The sequence below is a fragment of the Daucus carota genome, chromosome 4, assembly GCF_001625215.2.
Source record: "Daucus carota subsp. sativus chromosome 4, DH1 v3.0, whole genome shotgun sequence".
Taxonomy (NCBI): domain Eukaryota; kingdom Viridiplantae; phylum Streptophyta; class Magnoliopsida; order Apiales; family Apiaceae; genus Daucus; species Daucus carota.
The window spans coordinates 47,191,474-47,215,555 of record NC_030384.2 but is presented as its reverse complement, the minus strand read 5'-3'; the positions used below and the strand labels follow the sequence as shown (position 1 = coordinate 47,215,555).

Sequence of the window (24,082 nt, the reverse complement as noted above, 5' to 3'; positions counted from 1 at the left end):
TGGAAAGACAACCAAACAAGCACCTAGTTGATACTACTCTATTTTAAGTGTGTTAACGTATAAACTACCTTCTTAGCCATGTTCACACCCAAAACATAACGAACAAGAGAACCATCCCGTGCAGGAAATGGGTTTAAGAAGAAATAATCACTTCCACATGAAGTATAAAACAGATTAGCAAAACATACCCCTACTCATTCTAAGCAAACAATCCGCAAAAAAACAAATAAAAAAAAATACCCTTACTCATTCCAAGCAAACAATCACCCATTCAAAGCAAACAATCAGCAAAACTAAATCAATGATCACAATTTATTCAAAGCAAATAGGTTCAGATATTTAGATAGAGACATACTAGTCTGCCTTGATCTTCAATCCTAGAGATGTTACTCCACTAGAGAAGTTTCAAAACAACAATCATAAATTATTAAAAGAAAGCAAATAGGTTCAGCCATTTAGCTACAGACATACTAGCCTGCCTCAATCTTCAATTCTAGAGACATTACTCCATTGGATAAGTCTTACGAGCAATAGGAATAACATTCAGTTCTTGCTTTCTCCTCAGAGTGATGCCAAATTCTTCAGTCATGTCCAACTCCTCATTCTTAATTCCTCCAGGGAGTTTCCAATCAAAATGGTACAACACTTGCGCTAATCCTAGCATGATATTAGGGTGTGCAAATGAGATCCCGGGACAAATCCTTCTGCCAGCACCAAATGGGATATACTGAAAATCTGTCCCCTTGAAATCAACCGGACTGTCTTGGAATCTTTCTGGTTTAAAGCTCTCACTATCATCCCAAAACCTTGGATCCCGTCCAATTGCCCATGCATTGAAGATAACTTTGGATTTCACAGGAATGTCAAAGCCATTGATTTGACATTGCTCTCTGCATTCCCTGGGAATTAACATGGGTGCAGGGGGGTGTAACCTTAGTGTTTCTTTGATCACCAGCTTAAGGTAGTTTAATTCGTCAAGCCCTGTTTCATCAACAGTTTCTCTGCCCTTAAAGACTTCACTTACTTCCGCCTGCGCTCTTTCCATTACTTTTGGATTCTTTATCAGCTCAGACATTGCCCAAATCATAGTTGCTGTTGATGTTTCACTCCCAGCAGTGATTATGTCCTAAAATTAGTCAGTTCAAGTGTAAATTATTAGTGATACTCCTGTAACAACTTTTACAGATTTTAAAGAAAAATGTGCTACTCTCACGCAGCTCAAATTCTGCTCCCCTCCCCATACACTGATGTAGCAAAAATAAAATATAAATAAATTTATGCAATGTTTAACAAAATTAATTAAATTTAGCAAAATAACAAAAAGTAGGTAATGTATTCAAAAACATGTAAAATACCTAAAAAAAATAAAATGCAATGTTTCATATAGGACTTGTGACTTGATAAGTACTAAAACAATCTTACAAATCTTATTCTTCCAAAATAAAAAAATGAAAAAGACAAGCAACTTACCAGGATGACTGCTTTGATGTTGTCATCAGTTAATGGACATTCAAGGAGTCCATCCTTCTGAACTCGTAAAAGAACATCTGCTAAATCTTCTTCATCCGCTGCTACCGACCTCTTTCTGTGCTCACTGATAATGTCTCCAAACACCTTGTCCATTCCTTTGTACACCTTCTCCAATCTCGGTCGCACTCTACTAATTAAATGAAGAAATTTGACCGAAGGATACATATCTGCAACACTGAAACCTGATGACAAATCCACTAATTCCTGAATTAACACAGCGAATACCTTTTCCTCGCCAACCCTCTTGCCAAAACCAGCTCTGGCTGTAATCCCAATTGTAAGCGTGAAGAATTCCTTGCCAAGGTTAATTGTGCTTCCCAAATTCTGAGATATTGTCTTTATAAGATTTGAGACCTCACTTTCCCTAATATGCCGGAACTTTTGGACACTTTTTACACTAAAAAGCTCCATTGTGCAAATTTTTCGGAGTGTTCTCCAGTATTCACCATATGGAGAAAAGACTATGTTTGAAAAATTATAAGCAATTATCTCTCCAGAGAGAAAATAAGGTCTTTGAGCGAAATGGAGATCATGTGTCTTCAATATTTCCTGGGCAACTTCTGGTGAAGAAACAATAATAGCAGAAACTTCACCAAACTTAAGCGACATAATGGGGCCATACTTGTGGGCCAAATCTCTGAGGATGTGATGAGTTTGTGAACCAACAAGCTGATGGATGTTTCCAATGAAAGGCAATTTCCATGGCCCTGGAGGAAGTTTTGATTTCCCTGAACTAGGAGTAACCTTCAAAAGATTGATCACCATGAATATGAAGAGAAACAAAGCAAAAGCGAGGGGCAAAGACTGGGTATTCTCCATTAGGATTGAATGGAATGAATGATATTAGCTTATTAGTAGAATAGCTTTTAAAGATGAATGAGAAGCATCTTAAATTCTAAAATCATTTCTTTCTCTTTTTTCAAGAATCTTAGATATTACAATATATATAATAATCCCAAATACTGTTTGTTATTGAAACGTCAACTTTATACTAACGGGGGTGTATTCGATTGGGATTTTAATGGATTGTTTTTAGTCTATGGATTTTAATGGATTGTATGTGATTTTGATTTTGATTTTGTGCGGATTCTTGATAAAATGTCGCAGAGTTGATATGGATTCTTTAGGATTTAAGCACAATGCTTCAAAATCTCATGGATTTTGGTGGGATTTCAAAAAACTTAAAATACACTGAAGAATCCCACAAAATCCATCATTTTATAAAATCCAAAAAAATCCATCGGCATTTGAATAACATCATATTTTAATGGATTTTAAACAATCTGAATTGAATACCATCGGATTTTAAAACATAATTTAAAATCCTAATTGAATACCACCAGATTTTGTAGCATAATTTAAAATCCCAATTGAATGCCCTAAGATTTTAATGGATTTCAAACAATCCTAATTGAATGCCCTAAGATTTTAATGGATTTCAAACAATCCCAATCGAATACCCTCGGATTTCATGAATGAAAAAAATTGCTCTAAAATCCCAATTCAATACACCCCCTTAGTCTTTTACTATTTTATTGAGATTTTTCCAACTTTTGGGAAATATAGGATAATTTATTATATAGTTGTAGGAAGGTATCAAAGTCCGTTAAAAAATAAAATCATCTGCATCTACCCTCCTTAACGTCTCTGTTACTCTAATTGTAACTAATCTTAAATCAATAAGAAATTATGTTGGTATCTCTATAAGAATTTCTACAAAGAAATTTTATTCTTTGATAGAATTATTATTTATTTTTGCCTCATATTTGGATATTACACTGAGAGGAACAATAAAGGTAAAAGGAAAATGCATAATTAAAAGAATATTAGCTGTGAGAAAACTGTCATTGCATAATTAGTCAATTACTACTTATGCAAGTCTTCACACGTTACACTAAGAAAACATCCGAAATAGAGAAGTATTAGGAAACTATATCACTGCTTAAAGATAAAAACAAGGGACTACATGACTACATTCAAAGTAGACGGACTGCATTACATTAGGTAGTAGTTCATAGGATGGAATGTTATATAGCTATAAATTCCTACCGAATTTATAGAATTCTGAAGGAATAATTCCATAACCAAATTCATTTTATAGTCCAACATGATGTTTCACTCATGATAATTGAACTAATAAAAGTATATCAATAACGTAATCCTTCTAGTTTATCCCTTTCCCCAGTCTTTCATCGTGTCATACCTTCAATTGTTGTAAACCAAACATAATAAAAATAACTTCCAAGTACAGTAGTATTGTCGTAAATAATATGCTTGAAGCAAAACGAAGAAAATAAACTAAATTTGGAAATTGCTGAAATGACTTAAATTTGGAAAATATTTTCTCAGAATATATCCAATTTCCTCTATTTGACTTATCAAAAAATTCTAGTAATGGTGAAAAGTTGTTCAACGTTTGAAAATGTTCTCCTCTTTTGTAGAGGAAGAGTTATGATTCCTAGAAACTAGAATATAACATTTTCAAAAAGAATTTCCTGCTCTTGAAGATATTTTCTTTTCCCTAAACTAAACAAACACGTGAAAGTTACGAAAATATTCTCCTTAATCAAACACACACCAAAATATCCAAAATTACGAGAACTTTTTCCCAAACAAATACTCAGAGATCTTGGAAAAAAATTTTGTTATTTTCTGTGGAATAAACGGAGCCTTAGTAAGACTCGGTTTCGCCCTTAGCTATGTTTTGAATTAACTATAACTGAAAGAAGTTTCTATATGAGTACTGCTCTTCCAGAACTAACTTATAAGTTTCTCCAAACATGTCACATAACATGCCAGTATAAAACCAAAAAAATTTAAAGACCAAAAACAAAGTTACTAGCAAGCCTATCGTTTCCACATACACATACACTAGAACCTCGATAGATTAATAACCCACGATAAATTAAAAAATTTAATATGTTTTCCGATTCCAACACAGATATTGCATATTAATCTGGTTAAATTAATAACTGTGATAAACTAAAAAAATTATCGACTCCGAGGTTATTATTTCATAGAGGTTTAACTCTACCGCATTAGCATACCACAAGTACAAGATCATATCCGGTGCTTAAATTCAACTCCACACAAAACCGAGAATGTTTCCTCCGATGAACCCACGGTCCTCCTGCAAATCAAAGGTACAATGATAGCTATAGAGACATATGAACAATTGTGGAGAGACAATTACTTACACAAGAAAACATGCATTAATTTCATTTGTGTATACTTTTAGCAAATCTTTGCTTCTTTCTATCTCAGGAATAATTATTATCCAGCACCTAGTCAAGATCATTATATATAAAAACATACACATAAGCACAATTGAATACTTGCAGTGATATTGTGCATTTTGAGTTGTGCCTTAAGATACTTAAATTAACAAAAATATAAATTAAAATTTAAACATTTTTCGTTGTGGTCATTGATCAATTTGAGATTGCGTGAAGAATTAATGAGTGATCTGATGATAATTTCAGGTGCAAATACAGAATAATGAATCTCTAGGGTTTTGCTGGAGAACTCACCGCCATGGATGACGTGTACTCCTCGCTTTTCTTGTAATGAGACGCGGCTTACTATTTTCGTAATATTGTCACATAATATTTTTATTTTGGTTCAAGCGGAGATTGAGGTAGGAGGTTAGTCCATTCCAATTTCCAATAGAAAGTGGGCATGAGATGTATTTATTTATTTATTTTTTTTGTTTGATTCTGATTTAATTGAGATGCAAGTACGGTTATTTCAAAAAGTAATGAAATATTAATATTTGATATGAAACTAAATCAATGACGCAAAAATATATAAAAATGATAATTTTTTAATTAATATAAATTAATAATATATCTTTTACCAAAATTGTATATATTAAGTTCAGCACTCAACCAAACACATGATATCAGATATGATATTTCAAATCCATACTAACTTAACCCGATTATTCATTCCAACCTCATACTACTTCTCGAACTGAATGACCCTTACACGTATACCAATTTTACCCGTGTCCGACCCATGAATACCTTGTTTGTTCTGATTCAAGATTTTTTTCTAATTCAGTTTTTTTTTTGGAATTAGCTTTTTCTAAAAAATTATAAAAATAAAATGAAATAAATTGTTTATAACAGTACATCATATCAAATTTTGATTTAAGTCAGTTTGCGATTTTTTTTTTATTTGATTTATGCTCCGTTTGGATTTTTTTTTGCGCACACAAAAAAATGCTTCGAAACAAGCGAAAACTGTTGTGGTACATAAAAACAGCTTTTCGAATATGGTTTGCAATCCATAGTCAGGTATTTCCGATAAATGCTGATTTTGTAATTACATATACAAATAACAGGGTTGTAGAAGTCAAAAATTATACCCAATCAGCTCAATTGATTTAGGATTAATTAGAATTGGAATTAATTGGAATGAAAATCAGATATATCCTTATATCAAAATATTATTTAATATTCAGTTATTATTAACAAATATATATCAATACATCTGTTTTTGTTCATAATCAAAGCAATACAGTATTTTAATTTTAATAAATTATTATACATATTTTGTTAAAAAAATTTATAAAAACGAGTCGGATTTCAAATATTAAACCTACCATCCACATGAAATAGTAAGAACTACTCCCTCCATTTCAAAATAATAGTCGCTTTGATTTTGTGCACGTATTTTAAGGTTTATAAAAACCCTACTTCTACACATTATTTTTGAAATTTTCTTTTTCTGAATAAAAGTTGAATATCTCTATTTTTATTCAGAAAAAGAAAATTTCAAAAATAATATGTAGAAGTATGTTTTTTTTCACCTCAAAATACGTGCACAAAGTCAAAGCGACTATTATTTTGGAACGGAGGGAGTAAGAAGTAAGAGGGGATTAATCCAGAAATTTTTAGAACAGCCGTAAATAGCAAAAAATAAATTTACAGCTTGAATTTGACGCAAGTGTCTGCTTTAACAAATTAGTACGCTCACTCGATTAAAAGGCCCAAAACGCTGCAAAGCCCAAGGGCCACCATGCCAATGGACCCCAATTATTGTAATTTTATACCCGTTTATTTTGGAAAACAAATTAGATCTCGCCAAAAACAAAAAGAACGTTTGTTAAACCCTTCTCTCAGAGAGAGAGAGAGAGAGAAAGAGAGAGAGAGTTGCAATTGAGAGAGAAGCAGAGCACTAGAGCAGTAGCCTAGCAGGTTCAATTTCTTCCACCTCTCTTCTTCGCTTGAACATACGTATACATAAGCCGTATGTATATTTTACACCTTCATACTCGCTTGAATAGCTATCCTCCTTATATGTTAGAACCATCTTTTTTTCTTGCCTCAAATTACCTAGGGTTATATTTTTATGATGTATGTCAATTTACAGGTATCTTAATTGATTATTCGTGTAATTCATAGTTAAATTTTGTGTGTTTAGGATCGAGCTCTTATTTGAAATTGATAACAAATTAATAACAAATGTGAGGTATTACAAATAATTATTTCCACATACTGGGAGGTAAATCTGGAAGTAGAAAAGAAATTGATAAAAGATGAAAACCTGGCTCTCGTTTTAGTTGAAGCAACAATTTTGGGAGCTATTCTCTGTTTCAAGGTACTCCCTGTCTGTTTTGGTTGAGTTATTGTACTTAAAATTGTGTTGTAAATATTTGCAATTCAGGGTTGGTTTGAATTTGTGGATTAGTGAGGATGGTTGAGACGCTGTTTCAAGATATCTTTAGGGTGGTAGGGCTGGACCCAGATGGTAAAAAGTTCGACAAAGGTCTGTCAACTCTTTCTTTTTCTTCTAGAATTCTGTGATTTTAGACAACTACGGGAAATATTTAGCTTCAATTGCTCTTGTTCTTGGTAATTTTGTCACTTGAATTAACCTACCTGTCTAATCAATCCATATTCCGCAACTTTAAAAATCGACTAGGATTGGTTTTTTTTTTTTAACAGATGTCCATGATTTCTAGGATCACTGATTGCAAATATGGTTTTGCTAACTCATATACGTGTTATATTCCTGCAACTATTTTCTTCTAGGCTTCTGATACTAGTTGAGATGATACACATTGATTGTCTGCTTCTGTTACTTATGTTGTAGAAATATCTTCCAGCTGCCCCATTAGCTGCATATCTCCCTGCTTAAAGCTTTATTATGCATCAACAACTTTGATTTTTGTTTTACATTATTTTTTTTACTGGCCAACTTTTTATTTAGGATGTTTAACTGTGCAAATAAGATTTAGCAGGCTTACAACTTGTAGCGTGCCTTCTTAACACATAGGGTTGTGATCTTCTGAGAACAACTAATATGATTTGTTGTGTATCTCAACTGACCAAGGTCAAATTATAGAAATCATGAATAATATATAGATGATAGCTGATGTGGTACTGCATTGTGTAGTTACTCGTATTGAAGCCAAGAGCGAGCAGTTTGACATGTACATGCAGCTAGACGTAAATACAGATATATATCCTTTGCATGAAGGGGACAAATTTATGATGGTACTGGCATCCACACTCAACTTGGATGGAACACCTGATACTGGCTACTTTACTCCGGTAACATGTGTTTTTGCATTAACCCTTCATTGTAGATTTCTTCTTGATATTTTTTTTTGATTTATCTGTTCATTGAAGAAGTATCCTTTACAAGGAAGGTTTGAGTGCTATAAGCACATGATATCATGTATGAGGAAATTCCTTTTGCTGTGATATAAAACATAGCAATCAATTTTACCTTTTAGATATGGCCAAAAAGGTTTTACATAATCAAAAGATGTGGAAACTGCACTCATGGCTAATTGGAGATATCAGTTCATTATCACCTCTCTCTTTATATACAATAGGCTTAGAGCTATTAGTAGACATACACTGTGAATGCATATGTTTGATGTTTCTACAACAGATTTGACATGTTACAAACAAAACAATGTCTCTAATACCTTCCAAGTTCCAACTGAGTAGTACATTATAGATCTGCCATATTCTGCTATTAGTTTTTATTGGATAGTGTAGTACAACCTTTATATCTCAAACCAGTGACCTGTTCTATTAGAGTGACAGTTTTGCATTGAATAGGTAATGTGGACTCCCAAGTCCTGATGTATTATCTTATTGCCTCTAATTCTGATTTTTAGCTATCTGATTCTATAGCATAGTCACTATCTTCATTGTGTAATATTAATAAGATTATTGAATATTCGAAACACACCTGAGTGTCATCTAGGTATACCCAATGATATGCTGCTAGTCAGCTAGTAGACCTAGTAATATATGTAAGTTAGTAAGTAGAGTGCCAGTGCAAAATCAACAATAACTGAACTAGGTATGATATATGAAGTATTTGGAAAGTACAAGTCATTTACTTTTTCTGCATCTAAAGCTTGTTATACTTATATTTTCATGAATACAGCTGTTCGTCTTGGTCCTCAAGCTCAAACACCAACATTTCATTTTTAAAATTTTCAGGGTGGGCGGAAATCCCTTGCAGACAAATTTGAATATGTTATGAATGGGAAGCTATATAGAATTTCAGAGGAAGGTTCAGGAGCAAATCTTAAGGCGTAAGCATGCCTTCTATTTAGTCCAACTTTTAATATAAAGTGCATATATAAACTGATTTTAAAGTTCAAGAGCAGTATTCGGTTAGGGATATTTAATTTTGTAATGCTGAATCACCTTAGCTAACACATTTTGTTGTCTTCAGGGACATTTATGTTTCTTTTGGTGGATTGCTGATGATGCTGAAGGGGGATCCCTCCATTGCTGCTAAGTTTGAGCTTGATCAGAGGTTGTTTATCTTGATGAGGAAGGTATGACTTATGAATACCCTTATATATTGTGTAGTAACCTAATAAGGGAGGGGTTGATCAAGTTCATAGAAAACCACCGAAAATGATATGGAGTCTCTTTTGAACAAATTACAGTATATTAAGATGAAATACATTCGCTAGATAGACAACACATCTCTTGAGTCGGTATTTATAAATTTTGTAAAAGGGATAGATATCAAAGTCATCACTCGTTTGATCCAAATGTATCAATTTGGTCACCCATTTCAAAATTGACTTAATTTAGTGACTAATTTGAAAATTTGTATCAACTTGGTCATTAAGAAATTAAAATATTGTATCAACTTAGTCACTGACAGATGGTTTACTTGATACAAATCTTCAAATTAGTGACTAAACTGAGTCACTTTTGTAATGGTGACTAATTTGATACATCATACATTTGAGCCACACTGATGATGACTTTGCCTTTTATCTATTCTATATAGTTGCTCCCATTTTTCTTCTAAATTCATTAGTGGTACAATAACCCCAATCTTAATGAGTAACATAAAATTGTTGTATTTCTCTTGATTTAGACTTTTAGTAGTGTTTTAACTTTTAAGTACAAGTTCACTTGAAGCACATGGTTTAGAACAGTGATAGAGGGAGAGCATGGTCTGGACTTGCATTTTCTGTATCTGAATACATAAATTAGTTAATCAAATGCAATCCATTTCAGAACAGTGATATATGCTGATTGCATGAGCTCACTAATTTTCCTAGACACATGCTGTGGCATGTAAGTTTTGTAGGGGCTATAGATTTCATCAGTTTGAGCAGCGTTGTACCCTTGCCAAGGAACAATGCTTGTCGAATTAGTTTGAGCCCAGTTTGGCAGTGTCCTTTTCTTTAGCTACTTGGCCTCCTTTCATATGGCCCTCCATCTAAATTAGCCTCCCCCCTGCATTGTTTCTAATTAATCCCCCTCTCCACCCCCTTCTCCAACCCCATGCAGACTGCTATCTGTATTGAGAGCTTTTGCCCTACCATATTAACTTTTCTAAGAATAGTGCTCTGTCTCTTCCTCGCATACATAGTAACATAGACATGTACCACTGTTGGATTAAATGGTGCCTGTCTGGACCAACTTCCACACGAACCTTTAGAGATTGAGCTTAATTAATTTGGTATCCTGCAAAATGCATTAAGAGGGCATTTGTCTCCCAGCTTTATTGAGATCCCTGAAAGCCGTCACTTCTTTATCAAGTCCTATGATATATACTACATTAATCTCAATACATCAATTCCCTTTTGTTCACGACCTTATTAAACTCCATGAGAAGAAGGCTAAATTAATAAGTGATAGATATTACTACAGAAGGATTGGTACCTAAATATCATATATTGCTGGCTCAACTGTTTTTCGAAATAGCCACACAGCTAGGCTCACATCTGAGTAGCACTTAAAAGTGCACTTCACTTGATATGTGGATTTAATAACATGTCTATTTTGATTTGTTTTGCAGGCGGACAGGCAGTAGTCATATTTCTTTGGCTTGTACAAGTCTACTCTTCCTATTAATAACACCACTGCAGGGCAATAGTAGTCAGATAACGGTGTTGTTGAAATGTTATGTTTTCTCCATTGTTCATGAAATGATTGTTTGCCTCGCACTGGAAGTTTGAAAACCTCTTGTGAATATCATCAGTTTGTGACAATAAGCTGTGTTGGGTTTTTTTAGGCACGTCATATATTAAGAGCTAATTAAGTCTTGTTGTTCGGGCTACCTATCTCTCATTATGTTTATAACCATTACAGGTCCCGACAGTATTTTATGTTTATATACTAGTAATTGTTATATTAATAAAATGATATAGCATATATATCAGAACTGAAGCTTATATATTTTTTCAAATAAAAATATAAAATTAATATGATTACAATTATTGCCTAAAATAGTTTGGTTGGCGGTGATATATATAATTATGATATTATTAGTTGTTCATTAAGTGTTTGAAATTATCGAATTAGGTACTTGAAGTAATCAAATCAGGTGTTTTCATGTATTTATCAGTCGTCACTTCTATCTTTTTTTACAAATAGGGATTTTTATAGGTAAGATGATAATAAATAAAATTAGTATTTGTTTTCTCTTACAATATTTTCTTGTAGAATAGTTTTTTCGGACATGCAAACCTGATATGTGCTTTTATTGATTTTGGCATTATAACTCACCGCTATGATAAGTGGAACGCTCAAATAATAAGAAACCTGTTTGTATCGCACTACAATAAAGAACCAAACCTAACATAATAGTAACCCTTTGTTATTGTATTGTTGAAAGACTAGCAACATCACACGCATAAGAACATCTCTATGCCTCGTGGCGCTAGTTATTACATAATTTACATTACACTCCGGTTGTAGTATTGGCTTGTGTCATCTTTCAAGAAGTACAGGCAACAGGAACAACATACAGATCTTGTTTTCTGGCAGATGTTATGCCATAAGCCTCACTCATGTCCAGCTCTTCGTTCTTTAGTCCATCAGGGAGCTTCCAATCATAATGGTACAACATTTGAGCTAGAGGCAGCATCATAGTAGGCAAGGCTAACCACATTCCAGGACACATCCTTCTCCCAGCACCAAACGGTATATACTCAAAATCAGTCCCTCTGAAATCAACCGAACTCTCTTGAAACCTCTCGGGCTTAAAGCTCTCAGCATCAGGCCAGTATCTTGGATCTCTCCCTATCGCCCACACGTTGACAATGATTTTGGTTTTTACAGGTATGTCGAAGCCGTTTATTTTAATTTCTTCTCTGCACTCTCGCGGAACTAGCAGGGGTGCAGGGGGGTGTAGCCTCAATGTTTCTTTGATCACCAGCTTTAAGTAGTCCAATTCCTGAAGCCTTGCTTCATCAACATTTTCACTGCCTTTAAACACTTTTCTTACCTCAGCCTGTGCTGTTTCCATCACTTTCGGATTCTTTAGCATTTCAGACATTGCCCAGGTTAGAGTTAATGCTGATGTTTCGCTTCCAGCACTGATTATTCCCTGCAATATAAATTACTCTTAAATCAGAAAAACAATTAGAGCAATACTGATAAATAAGTGCAATTTCAATAGTACTTTAATTGTACGAAAAATGTTTAGCTTCTTACCAGAATGACTGATTTGATGTTGTCATCAGTTAGAGGAGCCTCAAGGTATCCATGCTTCTGAATTCTCAGAAGAACATCTATTAAGTCTTGGTCATTGCCTTCTCTCAGCCTGTCGCGATGTTCATTGACTATAGTTTCAAGTACCTTATTCATCTTTTCGTGCACCTTCTCTAGCCTATACCGAATCCCACTGATCACCTGAAGAAGTTTCACGGAAGGATACATATCAACAACACTGAAGCCTGATGATAGCTCCACTGCTTCCTTAACAAACGAAGCAAATACTTCCGGATCCTTAAGTTTCCTCCCCAAAGCAACTCTGGATGTAATCCCAGTCGTTAATGAGAAGAACTCCTCGCCAATGTTAATTGCTGATCCCTCGTTCTGAGAAACCTGTTTGATGAAATTCAAGACCTCCTCTTTCCTTATTGGCTGGAACTTCTGAATACTCTTTGAGCTAAACACATGCAACGTGCAAATTTTCCGCATTTGTCTCCAGTACTCACCGTATGGAGAAAAGAGGATGTCTGAAGAATTATAAGCAATAATCTCCCCTGACAGAAAATAGGGCCTCTGAGAAACATTAAGGTCATGTGTTCTCAGTATTTCCGCGGCAACTTCAGGGGAGGAAACAACCACCGCAAAGACCTGACCAAGCTTCAGAGACATCAGGGGACCATACTTCTTGGCCAAGTCTCTGAGAATGTGGTGAGGAAGTGAACCAACAAGCTGGTGGATGTTTCCAATTACAGGAAGTCGCCGCGGCCCTGGAGGAAGTTGTAGCTTCTCAGTTTTCGAAAATTTTGCAATTTTCAGCACCATGTATAGGAAGAAGAACAAGGCAAAGGGAGCATATAAACTGGGTATATGTGTCTCCATGAGGATTGAATAATACTATTAGATAGTTGTAGTCTGGGGACTGAATAGTACTGTTAAACTTTCTTTTATAATATCAGAGAGATAACTGCAGTTTGTTATTATGACTTGACTCCTTTGTCTGAATCCTTGTCATAAACCTTAGCCTCAATTATTTTTTATCAATTATTGTATACGCATGCATATGAGGACACACCTCAAAATTTTTGCAGCACACTGTTGTGCTTGAGGTCAGACTTACAACAAATGATCTATATATGGATAAACTTAGCCCTTCAAATGATTGTCGGCACAGATGATTGTTACAACATATCTAAAACATTATGGACGGAAATAGTAATTGAAAACAGAAACTTTAAGTCACTATAATCATCCCAAGAAACCATCACAAACATCAGCAAGCAGAAACCATCACAAACATCAGCAATCAGAAATCATCACAAACATCAGCAATCAGAAACAGTAATTGAAAACATCAGCAATCAGAAACAGTAATTGAAAACAGAAACTTGGAAAGACAATTGTCTTCCAGAAGCTATCTATGATGAATCTCTCTGATGGCTTACCTTCACTGGTATATTTTAGTTTACTGCGATGAATTCTGCAGATAAACTGGCATGATCTTTGTTCTGTTACGAAAAAAGACAAACTACACGCGATAAAAAAGTATGATGAACTTATTTGACAGATATGTGACAGCTTAGTGAGGAAAATCCAGATAAAACATAATATAGTTATCAATAGGCACTTAAGTAAACCTCGATTTCTGATAAGCAGTCCAGCAGTTTCTCATTTCAAAAATTTATTAAAAAGGTGAATAGAACAAATAAATTGCACTTGTCGACTCGACATGATACTCTTGACATCACATTATGCTGTGTATCAGAAGGTAGTATTGGCTTTTGCCATCTTCTGTGGAGTATAGGCAGTAGGAACAACATACAGATCATGTTTACGGCCACATGTTACGCCATAAGCCTCAGTCATGTCGAGTTCTTCACTCTTTAGTCCACCAGGGAGTTTCCAATCAAAATGATACAAGAGATGGGCAAGCGGCAGCAGCATAGCAGGTAAGGAGAACAGCATTCCAGGACATATCCTTCGACCAGCGCCAAATGGTAGATACTCAAAATCCGTCCCTCTGAAATCAACTGAACTATTTTCAAATCTCTCTGGCATAAAGCTCTCAGCATCAGCCCAATCCTTTGGATCTCTTCCAATTGCCCATACGTTGACAAGGACTTTGGTCTTCACGGGTATGTTAAAGCCGTTAATCTGACATTGTTGTCGGCATTCTCTTGGAATTGAAAGGGGTGTAGGTGGGTGCAGCCTTAATGCCTCTTTGACCACCATCTTCAAGTAGTTTAGTTCATGAAGCCTTGTTTCATCAATATCTACACCACTATCAAACACTTTTCTTAACTCAGCTTGTGCTTTTTCCATCACTCTTGGATTCCTCAGCATTTCAGAAATTGCCCAGGTCATAGTTATTGATGATGTTTCGCTTCCAGCAGAGACTATTCCCTGAAACAGAAATAATCAGTCAACAAAAAATCTTGTGACCCAAAAAGCTGTCCTCATACTTTTAGCTTATACGAGGGTTACAGAAATAAGTACATCTTCGCGACTACAATTTCCCAGGCAAGACTCAAACAAAGGGTTGCTTGAATTACTAGTGAAAATGCAGATTCTTATCAGCTTGACAACTGATACATAGTAAAACAATTTAATGGTACGAAAGAAGAAGAAAGAAAAGCCTCTTACCAAGATGACTGCTTTGATGTTTTTGTCAGGCAATGCAGGCTGAAGGTATCCTTGCTTCTGTATGCTTAAAAGAACATCAATCAAATCTTGATGCTCGACTCCGCTCTTCCTGTCTCTGTGATCACTTATAATGTTTTCAAGTATCCTATCGATTTTTACATGAAGTTTTTCCAGCTTACCTTGAACCCCGCTGATCAAGTGCAGAAATTTCAGTGAAGGATATATGTCAGCCACCCCGAAACCTGATGACAACTCCACCGTTTCCCTCAAGAACGAAGCAAACACTTCGGTATCCTTGATCTTCTTTCCCAAAACAGCTCTGGCTGTAACTCCAGTAGTCAGGGAGAAAAGCAATTCACTGATGTTAACTGCTGATCCTTCATTCTGAGAGACTATCTTGATGAGATTTTCGACCTCTTCTTTCCTGATGGGCTCGAACTTCTGGACACACTTTGCACTAAATACCTCCAACGTACAAATTTTCCGCATTTGTCTCCAGTACTCACCGTATGGAGACAGGAGAATGTCAGAAGAGTTATAAGCCAACAATTCTCCGCTTAGCAGATGGGGTCTATCAGCAAAACTGACATCATGTGTTTTCATTATTTCTTGAGCAAATTCCGGGGAGGAAACAACAACAGCAGATACTTCACCGAGCTTCAGGGACATAATAGGACCATACTTGTCAGCCAAGTCCTTGAGAATGCGGTGGGGAAGTGAACCAACAAGCTGATGAATGTTTCCAATAAAAGGCAGTTGCCATGGCCCTGGAGGAAGATTTGAAGGAACTTTCACAGTCTTAATCACCGCGAATATAAAGAGAAACAAGGCAAACATGAGGGGTAAACACTGTGTGAGGAGGATCTCCATGAGGACTGAAAAAAATGAATGATATTGGCTTATTACACAGAATAGCTCTAATAAGATGAATGAGAAGATAGTAATAGACCAAAAAGAAATTACTTCTTTATATACTATAATTTTTCAGTATATTCGATTCGATTACAGAATATTAAATACTTACGTTTATTTCTGAGAATCGAATAGTCTCTACACGTTTCTACATTACTTTTTGGGATCACTGGAATCTTTTAACTGTTATTATGCATGGTATTGTATTCTAAAAAGTACTTTTTGGGATCACTGGAATCTTTTAACTGTTATTATGCATGGTATTGTTAAAAATACCGGTATAAATCGGGGGATAAATTTGATAACTGTTATTATGCATGGTATTGTTTCTGAGACCTTTTATTTAGGTGCAGGAAAGTATCAGAAACGACTGGCTTACAGATTATAAAAACGAATATTCAGAAATACATGACTGTAAAATTTTCTGGAACAAAAAAGATAACAGAAACTGATAAAAACGCAATAAAAAATATTGAGCGGTATATATGAATTTACTGCGAGAAATTCTGCAGCTACATTGTCATGATTTTGATTCGGGTATAAAGAAAGTACAATCAGACATATTGCCTATTGAAACATGAAGCAGTCTCAGATGTCTCATGCTTGTTACAAGTATTAATATTGAATCAGAAGTAATGAGGAATAGGAATCACATACAGATCGTCTCTTCTTCTAACTGTTACGCCAAACGTCTCTGTCAAGTCCAGTTCTTCATTCTTCATCTCACAGGGGAGTTTCCAATCAAAATGGTATAGAAAATTTGCTAGTAAAAGCTCGATGTTGGCAATGCCAAATGACATGCCTGGACACACTCTCCTTCCAGAACCAAAGGGTATATACTCAAAATCAGCCCCTTTGTAATCAACTGAGCTATCGAGAAACCTCTCTGGATAGAAACATTCAGCTTTTTCCCAATACTTTGGATCTCTTCCAATTGCCCAAGCATTCACAATGACTCTAGTTTTCTCTGGTATATCATATCCTTGAATCTTGCACTTCTGTCGGCACTCCCTTGGAAGTAATAGAGGAGCAGATGGGTGCAACCGAAGAGTCTCTTTAATAATTGATTTCAGGTAGTTTAATCTATAAAATTCCGTTTCATCAACACTTCCTTTGCTACTGAAGACCTGTCTCACTTCATCTTGTGCTTTTTTCATGATTCTTGGATTCTTCAGCATTTCTGACATTGCCCAATCAACAGCAGTGGCTGATGTTTCACTTCCAGCAACGAAAATATCCTGGTGCAGGATCAAGGATTCTTAGATAAGTAGTGAACATAGTTTATAGTTTGCATTATAGTCCTACAACCTTGTCAGCTTTAATACGATCATAAGTTTTTCCACTGACGAGTACAGTAATTACTTCATTTCAAATTCCTTGTAGTAACAAGACTTATCATTCCAGACTATCTTGTTAGATCATATTGCTGCAATATCACTGAACATATCAAATTATCATGTTATAAAGCAAATATAACAATACGAACTTACCGAGAGAACCGCCTTGATGTTGTCCTTTTTCAGTTGAAACTCACCACCTTTATCCTGAAATTTCAAAAGAACATCTACAAGATCTTCATGTAAACCACTTTCACCAGTCATTCTTGTTTTGGCTTCTATGTGTTCCCTTATAATTTTTTCCAGAATTTGGTCTGTCTGTTGTTGCAGCTTCACGAGTTTTTGCCTGACCCCGCTAATCCACTGAAAAGGCTTAATGGAAGGATACAAATCAGCAACATTGAATCCAGAAGCAATTTTTGTCAATTCGGTGACAATTGATATGAAAGTTTGCTGGTCCTTGGTTTCATCACCAAAAGCTGCCTTCGAGGTAGTACTATATGCTGTTGCAAACAATTTCGCAGTAAGATTGACAGGAGAATGGTTAGTAGAAGCTAGTAACTTGATCAGGTTGGCTACTTCTGCTTCTCGGACAGATCTAAACAACTGAACTCGTTTCGTACTCAAAAGCTCAAACACACACAGTTTCCGCACTTGTCTCCAATAGCCACCGTATGGGGAAAAGGTTATATTTGCAGAACCATAAGACATAAGTTCTGTTGCAAGAAGTATGGGCCTTGAAGCAAAGTTTATATCATGAATTTTCATAATATCCCTTGCGGTTTCTGGTGAAGAGACGACAACTGCAGAAATTTCACCAAGTTTGAGGTGCATTAAAGGTCCATGCTTCTTTGCCAACTCTCTCAACGTATGGTGAGGTAGAGAGCCAGCAATATGGTGTATGCTGCCTATGATGGGTAGCTTCCATGGCCCGGGAGGCAATTTTGGGGCTAACCGGTTATTAGTTTCAAATCTATTCCAGAATTTGACTAATAGAAACACAATGAAGAGGAAGGTGAAGAGTATTGATGGAAATGGAAGCTCCATCGAGTAATCTAATAAACAGAGTGAAAGAAAGTCTTGCCTGATAAATTATGCATGTCATCAACCATATGCCCTTATAGAAAGTCCCAGCTTTGGCCTTATTCTGGTTCATGATTCCTTTGTGAGGTTAGGATCTAGGTGCAGAATACTCTACATTTGGTTGTTTCTGAGAACTAGTAAACAAGATTGGCATTGGGATCTGGCGAAGAAGAACTTAAGTAGCTGTTTCATAAAAATCAAGAGGATAAGACGAACAATTAACAAATAATGGTTATCACCATCAGAAGGTATCAGTACTTCGGCAACTGGACAGCTTTGTCCTACATACCAGCAGTAACTTTTATCGAGCTGATCATGCATATAGAAACATTAACAATCAGATTTTGAGTTTCGTCTTAAAGTGCCAGTTCCTAAATGCAAAGAAAACAAATTAATCATTGGAATTACCAATAACTATATATTGGTCTGTCTATATTGCTATAGCATTGTCGTGCTTATGCCAAATATCAGGCTGACTAAAAGAAAATGGGAACGCAGGATTATAAGATTTCTAGGCAGAAATGATACTATAGGTCTAAACCAATGGACACTTTAACATTGCAGATAAAGACATAAAATTTATTCAAAATGGTGGCGAGATACAAGCCCAGAAAATTTAAACTTACAAGCTGCGAAAATGACCAGAATATAATATCAGGTGCCTGGGGAGTGGGGATCATATTATAAATGTAACATTCAGTAAATGAAAGTGAAGAAAAAAAGGCAAAGAAAGTGCTAAATAATGGAGCTATTACAGTTAAAATATTATATCCAGTACATGTTAATTTTTACCATACAACTGTAAAGCAAATACTTGTTGTCCCCAGTCCCACCATTCTCATACACATTACACAAATATCAGGTACACTAGTTAAGGTTCTATGTTTATTCCAGATTGTGTAAGAGCAACAGGAGAACACTACATACACCACAGGCACACACAGAAGAAAAGACTCAATTGCATGATGTACCAAACAGTTCAATATATGTTCTCAGAAGCCGATAACAATATAACATCATTTTAGTTGTAAAAAAAAATGCATTATAAAGGGGGGCATGTTCGTTTAGTATCTTCAGTTAATCTATTTTATTTAATTTTCTATGATATTTCATCTTGATATTAGTCAATGAACTAATACTGTGACTTGTAACTAACTTCCTTAACCCAAAAAACCAGCAACTTGCCTCAATTATTTGTGAGGGTAACAGTTATTTGTGATGGGAACAACTAACTGCCAAGATTTCCAAGAAAAAAGAAACTGCCAATAATCCAGTCTGTTCTTTATTGTCACGAATGTTAAACAGATCCATAGCCGCAAAATATTTCACAATCATATCTACTGCAGATGCAAATCAAGTTGAACATAAAAGGATGATTAAAAACGAAAAACTTACCTTCCTAGGAAAATAAAGATACGCGATCCTTACTGAGAACTGCAGTTATAAATTCCTATCGTCATCAGAAGTGCATCATAGCGAAAGATTTGCTGACAGTCAATCCCATACATGAATAACATAAAAAGGAATGCAAACAAGTGGACAAGCTGTAAAATGATATAATGTTGCACCTGGTAATACCAAAGCTTGTTCTAGATCATACTCATTTAGTCATTTGTAACAAAAAATCTTTGGAGCAAACAAAAAAGCTATTCGCAAGAAAAATCAGAGACCAAAGGGTGTTACTTATATATATGTATGACGAGTAGTCGAGTAAAACATTACAAGACAGTCCTCTAGAACAAGCATAACAAGAGAACCTCAATTCTCAATTGTACATGGTAAACAACAGCATATAACTAAGTAAGACTAAAAGCAAATTAAGTACAATCTAAATAACATAATCAGACCATTCAGAAATATGTGAAGTATGGTCCATAGTAAGACTAGGAATCTTATCGAGCTTAACTGGATTCTCTTTCCCTCCAATTAGCCTAGCAGGGTTCCCAACTGCAGTTGTTCGAGCAGGCACGCCTTTAATCACTACTGAACCAGCTCCAATTTTAGCACCATCACCAATCTTAACATTCCCTAAAACACAAGTCCCTGCACCTATTAACACCCCATCACCGATCTTCGGGTGCCTATCTCCACAAGCCTTACCAGTACCTCCCAATGTCACATTATGCAAAATTGACACATTATCTCCAATTACAGCAGTCTCTCCAATAACAACTCCAGTAGCATGATCAAGCAATATCCCTCGCCCGATCTTCGCCCCCGGGTGAATATCCACAGCAAAAACCTCAGACACCTTATTCTGAATCAAAAGTGCCAAGATTTTCCTATTCTGTGACCATAACTTATGTGCTGCCCTGTGAGCCTGACAAGCCAAAAAGCCCTTAAAATTCAAGAAACAGTGCACATAACTTATACAAGCAGGGTCCCTCTCTCTCACAGCAACAATATCATATCTCACACATTTCATAATCTCTTGATCCTCAGTAAACACCTCAACAAAAAGATCAAACAAGGACCCACTAGGCAAACTTGCATCACTCAATTTCATCGACAAATGATTAGCCAAAGCTCTTCCCAGAGATTCATGAGCCAAGATTGAGCTATAATAGTAAGCTGACAAAATGGGCTCTTGTTCAACATCCAGCTTAGCTTCTTCTCTCATTGTCCTCCAAAGAAAATCTTGATCACCATCTTCAACAAAACTCAAACCAGACATCTTCTCAGGAATCTGAGAAAAGGGCAAGCAAGATTCATAATCTTGGAAACTGGGTCGGTATAATTTTGCATAATCATAAACATGGTCATCGATTTTGGACCTGTTAGGGTTCTGAGAAATGGGCTTTGTTTGAATACAAGCGGCCATTGTTGAAGCAGAGAGCTTGTTGTGATTATTTCTTGAAAAACAAGAGGAGATGAAGATAGATATATATAAGGGTGGAGATACAAGTGAATACATGGATAGGGTTATTTAGAAAACGATAGCAATTTCTCGGCAAGTGAAAGAAAAATATAGTATTATAAGTAGAAACAAGATCCGACAAAAATCAATAATGTTGTGTTTTTGTTTTATATTTTTTAGTCAAGGTAAGCAATGACACAAGCATTGGGGTTGTAAACCTAGGCATTTTCCAACTATAAACTATAAACGCCTCTTATATTCATTCTTTGAATTATTGTAGCAGCCATAGAAATAATAATTCAGTCATTATCAGGGTGGGATATATATATTCACTGACGGTAAAGCGGATAACATAGTTTAAAACAAACAATCCTACCTACTGCCCTTTTTTATTATATTTTATCTGTTTTGTTTTGATTTTAATTTTAGGTCAATTGAAAATTATTAGAAATATTAAAACTATCACCCAATTTCGTATTTTATAGTTCGAATTCGTATCAGCTCATCGGAGTTGGAGTATGATTTTGGAGAAAGGGAGACATAAACGTGCAAGACATATTTGACCCAACTTTTTTCATAAATTAAGCATTTATTTAAAAAAGAAATCATATTTATATAATTAATACTCCCTCCGTCCCCTCCGATTCTTATCGTTTAGAATTGAGTGTTCGGCACGCATTTTAAGACTCATATAAAATATAGTTATATAACTTATATTTATAAATTTCTTTTTTTGTATAAAAGTTTAAACATTAGATTTTTATTCAGAAAAAGAAAATTTTAAAAATACGTTATGGAACTATATTTTATATTAGCCTTAAAATGCGTGCCGAACACTCCATTCTAAATGATAAGAATTGAAGGGGACGGAGGGAGTAAATATTTAACGTTTTCTTGTTTATGATAAATTTTATTTGATATTTAAATTTTTTGATATATTCGTACATATCTTTCTTAAAGTAAACAATTTATTTATTTCTACACGATAAAGTAAAACAAACGGCCCGAAGAAATAATTGTGGAATCCGGTGGCCTAGAACAAAAGCAGGGGATGGATGCGCAAAAGATGAGTTGAAGTGAAGCAGTGTTCGTGGCAGGCCGCCGACGTTAGTAATTTTTGTTGGCTCCACTCTCGATCGAGTGTCCAAGATTTTGTATTTCTCCCACTTGCCCCCAAAGATTCCCATTTCTCTGTAGCCACCTTTTTATGCTCAATTGCTCTCTCTCCACATAAAATGACTGGTTCGCAGTCGAGTGACCTTTCGTGACACATTGGAGCAGGTTTAAAGTCTGTGTTAAGTATTATAAAATAATCGGTTAAGTCAGGTATTTTTAGAATGTTATTGTGTTATCCAAATTAAATTTTTATCTCCTGTACATGTAAACATGTATATGGTTGGAAGTATAAAATTGAGTAAACTGTAAACACGCAGTATGTCTATAAGTCATTTCTTCTGAGAAAAGGTTTAGCGTCTAATCGAATATACGAAAACTGATCGACAAAGAAGAGAGACGGTTTATCTTGTAGTGTGATCGCTGATTTATGATTGTCAAGATTTGAATTGTATCCAACTTTTTTTTCCCCCACATGAATTGAATTGTATCCAACTTTGATTCATAGATTCATTTCATTTATCGAACTTTGATTCGTATCTTTTGATTATATTTTTCATATTTTAATTTAATTTCACACATATTAAATAGTCTTATCATATAGGGTGTCTTCCATCTTTACTTGTATTTATCATATATACATTTTATAATATTACTAAATTAATAAATGAATCATTTAAACTAAAACAAGAGATGTATTATCAGCAAATTTAAATGATGCATTAAACATAATAAACTAAAAAGAATAAATTTAAAATTGTTAATAAAAATATATATTAAAATAATGGAGACTTTACTAGTTTGGGATAAAATTTTCTGAAAAAACATCAGCTAATTGAGGAGGTGACATGATATTCTCGAAAAATTTCCCAAATTTTCAATATTCCTTAAACAAGTAAGAACGCATAGGACACTCTAGTACAGTTCACTAGTTCAGGATACATGACATTTCCCAAGAAAAGGAATTAGTACAAGAAAACAAGGGCTACCGTGTAGGAGTGTCCAAGTGCAATGTAACTGAAGGAGATGATATAATAATAATTGAAAGGTGGGGTTCAGCATCTTTAATCACCACTTTCAAAGGCTGCTATTCTTTACTCCTCCCTCCGGGAGAAAGAGTTCGGCACGCATTCTAATATTTTTGTAAAACGTAGTTTGATAAATTATTTTAAACTTTTTTGCTAAATAAAAATTTGATGTTTAAATTTTTACACAAGAAAAAAGAGTTTTAAAAATAAGTTATAGAGTTATATTTTATATGCGTTTTAAAATGTGTATCAAGCAGTAGAAGGATAAAGCAGTAGAAGGATAGAGGGTAGAGGTGGCCAAACGAACGAGTTCAAACGGCCCGACTCGTCTCGGCTCGCATAAAAACTCGCATAAAAACGGTACCGTAACGAGACGAGTTTAAATTTATCTGTTTATATATCTACAACTATACTATATTTCTCCTTATAAAAAACCAAAAAAACTTATACTATATTATAATAATTATATTATATGTAGTAATATTATATTTTTAATATTATATCACCAGTTGTATTTTAATAATTATATTATATATAATAATATTATATTTTTTATATGTATGTTGCATGTGTTATTTTTAAAATTACTTTTAATATTACGACTTTAATAATATTGATAGATTACTTCTATTTTGAAATATT

At 34.8% G+C, this 24,082-nt stretch overlaps 6 protein-coding genes across 13 annotated transcripts; 1 reads left to right on the top strand and 5 right to left on the bottom strand.

The window, feature by feature from the left end:
- Positions 1-294: 294 nt before the first annotated feature.
- Positions 295-5,179, bottom strand: LOC108219517 (cytochrome P450 71D10). Of its 4 annotated transcripts, none has more exons than XM_064091692.1 (4): positions 5,061-5,179; positions 4,578-4,660; positions 1,471-2,263; positions 295-1,126 (listed from the first exon to the last, which is right to left on the bottom strand). In XM_064091692.1, exons 2-4 carry the CDS (start codon positions 4,592-4,594, stop codon positions 503-505), a joined length of 1,434 nt encoding a protein of 477 aa, XP_063947762.1. In that variant the 5' UTR covers positions 4,595-4,660; positions 5,061-5,179; the 3' UTR covers positions 295-502. The 4 variants fall into 4 exon arrangements, with proteins under 4 accessions (XP_063947762.1, XP_017248491.2, XP_063947760.1 ...); XM_017393002.2 differs by having other exon boundaries at positions 1,471-2,274; positions 5,061-5,129; XM_064091690.1 differs by having other exon boundaries at positions 1,471-4,660; positions 5,061-5,142.
- Positions 5,180-6,594: 1,415 nt separating this feature from the next.
- Positions 6,595-11,091, top strand: LOC108219510 (DNA-directed RNA polymerases II and V subunit 8A). Of its 4 annotated transcripts, none has more exons than XM_017392990.2 (6): positions 6,595-6,731; positions 7,201-7,302; positions 7,933-8,090; positions 9,000-9,094; positions 9,238-9,343; positions 10,831-11,091. In XM_017392990.2, exons 2-6 carry the CDS (start codon positions 7,230-7,232, stop codon positions 10,843-10,845), a joined length of 447 nt encoding a protein of 148 aa, XP_017248479.1. In that variant the 5' UTR covers positions 6,595-6,731; positions 7,201-7,229; the 3' UTR covers positions 10,846-11,091. The 4 variants fall into 4 exon arrangements, with proteins under 4 accessions (XP_017248479.1, XP_017248481.1, XP_017248480.1 ...); XM_017392991.2 differs by having other exon boundaries at positions 6,624-6,783; XM_064091303.1 differs by lacking the exon at positions 6,595-6,731 and adding an exon at positions 7,112-7,134.
- A 519-nt stretch (positions 11,092-11,610) lies between these two features.
- LOC108219509 (premnaspirodiene oxygenase) lies at positions 11,611-13,491 on the bottom strand. Its single transcript, XM_017392989.2, has 2 exons — positions 12,471-13,491; positions 11,611-12,363 (listed from the first exon to the last, which is right to left on the bottom strand). Exons 1-2 carry the CDS (start codon positions 13,347-13,349, stop codon positions 11,752-11,754), a joined length of 1,491 nt encoding a protein of 496 aa, XP_017248478.1. The 5' UTR covers positions 13,350-13,491; the 3' UTR covers positions 11,611-11,751.
- A 245-nt stretch (positions 13,492-13,736) lies between these two features.
- On the bottom strand, positions 13,737-16,817 carry LOC108219403 (premnaspirodiene oxygenase). 2 transcript variants are annotated; one of them, XM_017392829.2, is made up of 3 exons: positions 16,680-16,817; positions 15,111-15,985; positions 13,737-14,870 (listed from the first exon to the last, which is right to left on the bottom strand). In XM_017392829.2, exons 2-3 carry the CDS (start codon positions 15,978-15,980, stop codon positions 14,229-14,231), a joined length of 1,512 nt encoding a protein of 503 aa, XP_017248318.1. In that variant the 5' UTR covers positions 15,981-15,985; positions 16,680-16,817; the 3' UTR covers positions 13,737-14,228. The 2 variants fall into 2 exon arrangements, with proteins under 2 accessions (XP_017248318.1, XP_063947372.1); XM_064091302.1 differs by having other exon boundaries at positions 15,111-15,877; positions 16,680-16,811.
- On the bottom strand, positions 16,486-19,974 carry LOC108219404 (cytochrome P450 71D9). Its single transcript, XM_017392830.2, has 2 exons — positions 17,513-19,974; positions 16,486-17,260 (listed from the first exon to the last, which is right to left on the bottom strand). The coding sequence occupies exons 1-2, from the start codon at positions 18,404-18,406 to the stop codon at positions 16,649-16,651; spliced, it is 1,506 nt and encodes a 501-aa protein (XP_017248319.1). The 5' UTR covers positions 18,407-19,974; the 3' UTR covers positions 16,486-16,648.
- A 133-nt stretch (positions 19,975-20,107) lies between these two features.
- Positions 20,108-21,455, bottom strand: LOC108219405 (serine acetyltransferase 1, chloroplastic). The gene has a single exon (XM_017392831.2). It carries the CDS (start codon positions 21,354-21,356, stop codon positions 20,271-20,273), a length of 1,086 nt encoding a protein of 361 aa, XP_017248320.1. The 5' UTR covers positions 21,357-21,455; the 3' UTR covers positions 20,108-20,270.
- Between the last annotated feature and the right edge of the window lie 2,627 nt (positions 21,456-24,082).